General features: G+C 47.7%; 3 protein-coding genes across 3 annotated transcripts in view; 1 reads left to right on the top strand and 2 right to left on the bottom strand.

The window, feature by feature from the left end:
• Nucleotides 1–8442, bottom strand: part of arv1 (ARV1 homolog, fatty acid homeostasis modulator) — a 136475-nt gene that overhangs the window by 118727 nt on the left and 9306 nt on the right. The window lies entirely within an intron of this gene.
• On the bottom strand, nt 1435–4207 carry exoc8 (exocyst complex component 8). The gene is made up of 2 exons (XM_067241882.1): nt 2449–4207; nt 1435–2090 (listed from the first exon to the last, which is right to left on the bottom strand). The coding sequence occupies exons 1-2, from the start codon at nt 4102–4104 to the stop codon at nt 1683–1685; spliced, it is 2064 nt and encodes a 687-aa protein (XP_067097983.1). The 5' UTR covers nt 4105–4207; the 3' UTR covers nt 1435–1682.
• sprtn (SprT-like N-terminal domain) lies at nt 4578–8380 on the top strand. Its single transcript, XM_067241845.1, has 5 exons — nt 4578–5348; nt 5486–5585; nt 5664–5792; nt 6026–6353; nt 6738–8380. Exons 1-5 carry the CDS (start codon nt 5032–5034, stop codon nt 7568–7570), a joined length of 1707 nt encoding a protein of 568 aa, XP_067097946.1. The 5' UTR covers nt 4578–5031; the 3' UTR covers nt 7571–8380.

The following is an 8442-nucleotide window of genomic DNA, read 5'->3' as shown; positions in this document are numbered from 1 at the left end:
AACTTTGTATTCATTCCAAACCCCTGATTGCTTGTTGAGTATATTTGCTTGTTAGTGCTTACACATGGATAATTGGTTGTTAAGGTTGTTTGAATTGCGCTGTTTTGGGTTTACTTATCAAATGGCAGTGTTTTCTGAATGACATAATGGTGATAATTGTGTCTTTAAGTAAGAGGTGTGTTTAGACTTTTGCAAAGAAGTGTGAATGAACCTGAGAAATGTGTCAAAAAGGGTCAATTGTGTGTAAAGATTGGGGTACATGGTCTTTCTGCTGGGATTTGGCAAAATGGTTTTGTGGGGATGGCTTACACATACCATTTTTGTGTGTTAGCAATCGAGAAAAACTGTAACTCAACAGTAAATATCTGGGTGTGTACATATGTGTGTGTGTATGATGTATTTAGAGTACAGTACATACAGTAGTCTGTCTATAATGTCTACAACAAGATCATGTTAACTCATGGTGACAGCTTCTACTTAATTCCTCTCATAAGGATTTGAAAACAGACACGAAAAAACAGTGTTCCCAAAGAAAGAAATCATTTTCAGATAATGTCATCCTAAACAATCCCGATAATCCACAACACTTGTACACCTGATTTACACCTAACACCGGAATGAAGGACCCTCATCTTTAATTGGATGGCAGAAGTCTGATGTACTGAAGAAAAGGGAGCTCAGGGAGGGATCTAAGGGCTCATGGCTCCATCCCTGCAGATCTAAGTGGAGAAGGAACAAGAGACTATATGGAAAGAAGGTCATCCATAAATGATAGTATATGGACTGTGTAGAAACCCTGCTGTAGGTTCAATCCAGGCAGACCACCAAACAGAACCTAGTTTCCTACTAGGCCTACCTAAACAAACAGTCACAATCTGTCGGCCAATAAAATTTCTAAAAACCCTAAAAGAAAATTCTTATTTTTCTTTTGGTTTTGACTGACACTCCCTCCCAGAGTGCAGCTGAGCTTTAATGCGAATTGTGAAGCTCGGGAGAACAAATTCAATTGCAGAACTGTGTGCTCCAATATCAGGTTGTAGAGGGATGTTTGTTTTGATATGAAATCAATCCGTACAGAGAAAAGCCACATCTCTTCACGCCCAAACAAGCACAGCACAATTTTCAAACAATGTTCACTTATAATACAGGGACAACTATTTCCTTAAGAAGATTATGGATTTCAATATCGTATACTAAATTTCTAAAATCCCCTTGATCTTTTTGTTGCACATTTCTTTTGGTATAGAAATTCAGATTTAAATTAATCCTGAATCTTGTCATGCAAGTTGTACGGTCCTTCTGTGCGGATTTCTCTCCTGGTCTCTCTGAGTCGATCTCCCTGGTTGAAAATAATTCAAGACTTAGTGCCATCGTCACACAACAGCTTGTCCCCTCAGCCTGGGAACACTGCAATGATCGACCCCGAGACCACAGTAAGCGAGTGCAGCACTTTTATTACACGAGCATTCGAGCGGTGCCTTCGATTACATACAGCTTCAAACATCAACCATTTTCCACCCGACCATCCCCTATCATCCAGCACAGAAACAATTAAAAACGAAGAAATGATGAAATCAGCCGTTCGGATCATTTTCTGCAGTCCGTGAGCAAAGTCATGAACGAGAGAGGCACGTAAGCGTGGGACGCACACCTCACGGACGCCCCGGGGGGGGAAGGGCCTCTTACACCATGGACATGGTGCTCTCCGGGTTCACCCTCACCGGCCTCATGCTCTTCCTCAGGTCCTGCAGCTGCTTGGCCGGCTTGCCCACGCCCTCCTCGAACCTCCTCTCCACCACCACCAGCACCGTCTCGTGGAGGAAGGAGGCGTTCTGCAGGATGAAGGCCTTCTTCTCGGGCTCCTGCTCGCAGCGCAGGCTGTAGTCCACGTGCTGCACGGCCACCAGGATTATTTCCCTCAGGCTCTCCAGCAGCACCATGTGCAGCTCGGGGAAGTAGAGCTTGAGGCCTTCCTCCAGGAAGCCCATCATCTGCTTGGTGAAGGCCACCACGGTGTAGCTCAGGTTCACCCAGCAGTTGTCGCCGGTGTACTGGTCGAAGCCGGCGATGCCGCAGGTGCGCATCTCCTCCTGGGGGGGGGGGGGGAAGAATGGAGATAGGGAGGGGGAGACGGAGAAGAGAGAGTATAGAGAGAGAGAGAGAGAGAGGGAGGGAGAGGAGAGAGAAAAATAGAGATAGGGAGAGAGAGTGAGGGAGATGAGAGAATGAAGAATTGAGAGAGGAAAGGGGGGGTGGATAGTTTAATATTTTGTATAGGATTTAGATCCTCTACCCTCAATCTCATCCTCTCCTTGCACACACGCACGCACACACCCTCCTCTACATCTATCACACAAGTACTCCCTTTTCTGTACACATTCGCACAGTTCTCTATATGTGACACTCCTGCACATCCACCACACCAGCACACCCTGGGGGTCCACCTGCCTTGAGCTTGGCCAGGGCCTCGGGCGTCATCAGGTTCATCTTCCTCCACATCTCCTCGGAGTTGCGGTGCTTGGTGGCCTCCATGATGACCTCTTTGTAGCTCTGCAGCGCCGCCTTCACGTCCTTCACCAGCAGCGACTGCAGCGTGAACGTCAGGTCCAGGCCGATGTCGCTCAGCTGCCTGCAGTGCTCCTTGGCCACCTTCACGCACTCGGCCGCCGTGGACAGGCTCTCCTTGCTGTCGAACACCTGCTTGCTGAAGGCGTCCACGAACATCCGCACGGCCGAGCGCGACCACACCACGAAGGCCGAGTAGCAGCCCGTGTTCCCGGCGAAGTCCGTCTCGAACTCCTTGGCCGTCTCCAGCAGGCTGGTGAAGAAGATGTTGCACAGCTTGTGGATGTAGAGCAGCGTGGCGCCTTCGATGCGGAGCTGGCGGATGGCCGTCTGCACGGCGGCTGCGCGGTTCTTCAGGAACAGCTCGCAGGCTTTGGTGGACTGGCCCAGGCGGATGAGCTGGGACACGGCCCTCCGTGTGGCCTTGGGCCCGCCTCGGAGGGACCGGTCCGGGGAGAGCTCGAACACGAGCACTTCCGTGAGCTGGCGAACGCGCTCGTCCACCTTCCCCCTCAGCTCCTTCACCCTGGGGCTGGCGGGCTGGTCTTTCAGGTACTCGTTGAGCTTGTCCAGGAGGTCCACAGCGCCCTCGAAGTCCCGTTGAGCGATGCAAACATCCAGGTCTTCGGGGAGATCCTGGATCCACTCCAAGCTCAGGTCCACGGCCTCCTCAGCGTCGACTGGCTCCTCGTCGTCGAAGGGGTTGGTGGAGACCGAGGATGGCTCCGGCCTGACTGGAGAGTGAGGGACCTCCTCCTCCTTCTTGTGCTTGTCTTTGGTCGCTTTGTTCTTCTTGGTCTCGTCCAGGATTTCCAGCCACTCCTTCTTCACTTTGCTGTTCTCCGCCTGGAAAATGCGGCTCTCGGGGAACATGAGGATCTTGAACATGTCCTTCATTGGAGGGTGGTCCTTCACGTTGACGATAGCGAAGCTCTCCAGGTCATAAAGTGCGTTGTATTTATATTTCTCGGTGCCTCGGCGGGTCGCTAGCCATGTGGCGATGAGGAGGCAGTCATTCATCAGGAAGGCATGCACTTTCTGAATGGAGGACATGCTGTCCACATCATATTCGACCAAGTCACCGTTGTACACCAGGTATCTCCCGGGTGTTTCCATTATATTTTTGCAGCCCTCTACTCTCTCCAGCAGAGTGGTAAGCGTCCTCTGTTTCACCTCCTCCGTTTCCTTAGGGAAGGCGGCCAGCATCTCTTTGGACGTCTCGTCCTTGTCGGTAGAAAGCAGGGCCTGCGTTATGCTCTCCATGATGCTCTTCTGCTCGGTTAGAATGTGGCTCAGCTGGTACATCTCACTTTCCAAATACGAGATCTCTTTAGCAGTCTCAATGAACTGTCTGTAATTCTTGTAGACGTTTTTCTTCAGGTTTTGGGCCGTTTCGTCAGCAAGGGTTTGTATTTTCTGACGGTGCTCCTGCAAATCTCGGTCTCCATCGGATTGTTGTGACAGCTGTTTGACGTAGTTTTGAGGGTCGAAATTAGCTGATTCTAGCTGCTTGCGCAGCCTACCAGCTGTGTCGGTCATATTCTATACTTTATCGTTGCCTATTTAACACAAACAATTGTTTCAGGGAAACTATAACAGACAAAACGATGACGCTATCACCACTGCAACTCAACTGCGAGCTTCAACAATACAGGAAACATCACGGGTTTACTCCCTGAAACGTCACGATCTGAGGAAATAGATGGCCAACAAATGACATGGGGACACAAACAAGAATTGTTTGCTCAAACATATATTTTATAAGAAAAATGAAATATGTAACAAGTAAATCATACAATACGAATCTATTGTTAATTTGTTTTGTTAATTAATTATCAGTAAATGTGTTACTAAATTGTTTTGTAAACTTCCGTGGATGGTTTTAGTTGGACAACAGTTATTTGCCAACACTGGTTAAATTCTAATTCAAAATATTGTCCCTATCGTATGTTCTTGTTTATTTATTGTAACAGATATTTTATTTAGATATATTTAGGTCATTTGTTTATGTTGAATTCGTTCTGGTCTATATTCAGCTGTTCCTATGAACTATACGTTCAACGTTATTCATGAAGATTATTTATAAAGAGGCGTACAGAGCGATGGGACGTTTTGAATTGGAATGCCACCGAACCCACGTAAACAGGAACAGTGCAGTAATTTGAAAGAAAGGGGACGGCGCGGCTAGTGTTGCTACTTAAAGCTTCGGTCTTTAGCTTAATTCCGTTCACTGGTCAACAAATAACTTACTATCAAGCAAGTGAACTATACTGAGATGGATGGATATAAACTGGATATTAGGGTTAACAGGACTCGAAAGGCACAATCACTGGGCCGACATGACTGATTCGATTGACTTGGCTTGACAGCTCTGCTGCTAGTGCTAGCATCAGTAGATCACTATCACACCCCGAAAAGTAATAATCTGAACGAGGGAAGTGGGCATCTGTTCATCCTTTGTTGAATATGGACGAAGATTATTTGCTCGCCATTCAGCTGCAGGAGCAGTTTGACCACGAGGCGTCCCGATCCACAGTAAGTGATGAAGGAGACAGTTTTGGACAAAGCAGCAAAAAGCGAAAAGTTGAGTCTGGCAGCAGCAGTGTCATCCCTTATTCGCGTCCGCGTGTCGACCCCGAGAGGCCATTGTCCATCGTGGATGACTCATGGGAAACGCTGGACCCCAACCCCGATGTGAGGTCCATGTTCCTTGAGTTCAACGACACTTTTTTCTGGGGGAAACTCTGCGGTGTGGAGGTCAAATGGAGCCCTAGGATGACTCTGTGAGTTCTTAAGTTGTAGATTCTTGAATGTCATACTCCAGGTCTAAATATTATCCTAACCTACCTGGAAGATTAGTGTGATTATCAGGGGTCATTTTTTACTTTCTACATCCATAAGTCCTGCTCTCTTTTGCCAGATGTGCAGGTGTGTGCTCCTACGAGGGTCGAGGTGGACTGTGTTCCATACGTCTCAGCGAGCCATTACTGAAGCTTAGACCCAGACGGGATCTTGTCCAGGTGACCTACCTTGATCAGCTCCTTTGACGTAGACATACAGTATATGCTTACTATAATTGACACATTTTCTGATTTCAGACACTTCTTCATGAGATGATTCACGCTCTGCTGTTCGTGACCCAGAACAATCGAGACAGGGACGGACATGGGCCAGAGTTCTGCAGGCACATGGACAGAATCAACCAGGCTACTGGGACTAAGATCACCGTAAGCGTCCATTCTGCTTGTTTGGAGTCATCTGTGACATCATTTCACTCTTGAATCCGTCTTTGCAAATGTCATAGCCAATGATTAGTAGACAACTTCAAAATAGAATATTTGGACAATGAAAACGACTTAAAACAAGGTTTTGTATGACCACAAATGACACAGTCCCCTACTAATAAAAGAGGACGCTCCATAGACCAACACTGACGTGGAATCTGTTTACATCTCTCTAGGTGTACCACACCTTCAACGATGAGGTGGACCTGTACCGCCAGCACTGGTGGCGCTGCGACGGCCCCTGCCAGAACCGCAAGCCTTTCTTCGGCTACGTGAAGCGGGCCATGAACCGGGCCCCTTCGTCCCTGGACCCCTGGTGGGGGGGCCACCAGAGCAGCTGCGGGGGCACGTACACCAAGGTGAAAGAGCCGGAGGGCTACGGGAAGAAGGGGAAGGCCAAGGGAGAGGGCAGCAAGGAGAAGGGGAAGACCAAGGGAGAGGGCAGCAAGGATGGCTTCGAAACCAAGCCCACAGCCAGCAGGAAGCCCTCCAGCACAACAGCAGGTCGGTTTGAAACCTAATTCATGCACACACCTCCAAGGGATGTATATCCAGTGATAAACAAACGGCAAAAGCACCCAGACTTCGAAACAAAGCTCTTCAATGAATTCTTAAAGTGCATTCTCTTAACTGTTTCTACACGATGTGATCTATAAGGGTGGAAAAATAACATTTTCATTTCCGCTTGTCTTTGAGTTTCCGTTTCTGTGTTTCTTCTTTGATTTGTGTAATTTTTACCTGGCAAATGCAGACACTGCCCCCTAGTGCATGCATATGTCTAGTACTGTATGTTGACAGCCACCTATGCAAATATCTGCTGTTTAAGCCATGTCTCACTGAGTGTATTTCAGCCATTTTTGATCCAAATATTATTTTTTTTACTCTTAGGTTCCGGTTTACAGGACATCAGGAATATCATCCCCTTCAGCGGCAAAGGTTTCTTGCTGGGTGGAAGCTCTCAATCGTCATCCTCATCGTCCACCAACAAACCCTCTGGGCCCAGCCCCACACAGCCAGCAGTTTTCCCCCCAGTCTCCCCAGCCAAGCCCTTGATGTCCCCCCCAGCCCTGTCAGCCAATAAAACAGTGGGCTCATCTGGATTGCTTAATGGAAGTAGCCCCATTAGGGGTAGTAACACAAGCTCACCAGCAGGTGGAGTCCCCAGTGCCCCTCCAAGCAAGCGACCGCCTATGAAGAAGTCAGTCAGCAACACCAGGGTCTTTGTCAACATCAACGGCTCCCCAGTCAGGATTCCCAAACCCAGCCGACAGGTTGCCAATCCAATGAACACGTTACCAAAGACCAAACAGCAGTCTGTACAGGACCTATTCAACTCCAGAAGCCTTCAGACATCTCAGAGTGCAGCTGGTCCCTCCACTGTGTCAAAACCTCCTGAGGAGATTCAGACCAGAGACCCTACCAGCCAATCCGGGGGCATCAGTTCCAGGAAGAGACCTTGGGACAACCGGACCTCCGCCAACATCTTCGACTTCTTCCAGAAGACCATGGGAGAGTCTTCATCCTCATCATCTACCACCACCTCCAGGGACAGGAGACAGGGAGGAGCCTCAGGGGCAGCCCTCCCAGCCCCCTCCACCTCCACCCCCGTTGCCCAGGCCAGTTTTGGGGCTTCCACCAGCCTGACAGTGAGCTGCCCAGTGTGCCAAGTCAAGGTGCCGGAGGCCAAAATCAATGAACATCTAGACTCCTGTCTGTCCTGATGGAGAACAGCGTGAGGAAGAAACACTGCCGTGGCATTTTATCACACAGCTCAGGGACTTTTAAATAGGACCAAAGCACTGACTGGGATGTTATTGGTTTGTTGGATGCTGTAAATGTGGACATGTGAAGGATTTGCTACTATATCTTTTGTAACCACATAGAGCTGATTCCTGAGTCCCTGTACCTTCAGTTTGAGATTTAAATTATAAACAACTCCTGACTAGAAGTCACTGATTTAGTTACAACCGGTGTTTAAAAAAAAATATATGCAGTGACTGATTTTTTACTTAGTGGTGGACACAAGCAATCATTACAAAATAATAGTTGGTGTACTTTCTCATAAAATAAGTGCTTTAGGCCATGTCAACCCATCTCTATTGCAGCCTCTTTATAGACTTGCTGTGGTACATAGATTGGAGGGGTCCTGATAGGCTGTGATGCTGATCGGGCAGTATTGTATTTCACACCTGCTTGCGGTTCACGTCTTTCAAGTTTTGAGAATTCATACCACATTCTGCATTCAGTTGGGGTGTGACAAGGGCGTTGGATGACCTCAGTCATTTGTTACTGCGGTGCTATTCTGTGCTGTTCTGAACCACAGCACTAAGACATAATGCCTTTTATCCTTTTATTTAATGTTATGTTGTCAGTTTCTGTTAGCCTTTAAAACGTATCTACAATAGTTTTAAGGTGCCTGTTTGTTTCGTGATTGTGTTGGATTCATTGCCTTGATACAAAACTATAATTGTATTTTACCTTTTATATTTTTGTCCAGTTTTACTTAAAAATAAATTGTTGTGAAATAAACGTTCTACTCGAATGGATGTGTTCGCCTACAGTTCTTTCTTCAAAGTCAGTCAGCCTATTGGGG

Source organism: Osmerus mordax, chromosome 8 (assembly GCF_038355195.1).
Source record: "Osmerus mordax isolate fOsmMor3 chromosome 8, fOsmMor3.pri, whole genome shotgun sequence".
In the NCBI taxonomy this organism is placed as follows: domain Eukaryota; kingdom Metazoa; phylum Chordata; class Actinopteri; order Osmeriformes; family Osmeridae; genus Osmerus; species Osmerus mordax.
This window is presented reverse-complemented; position numbering and strand designations above follow the sequence as displayed.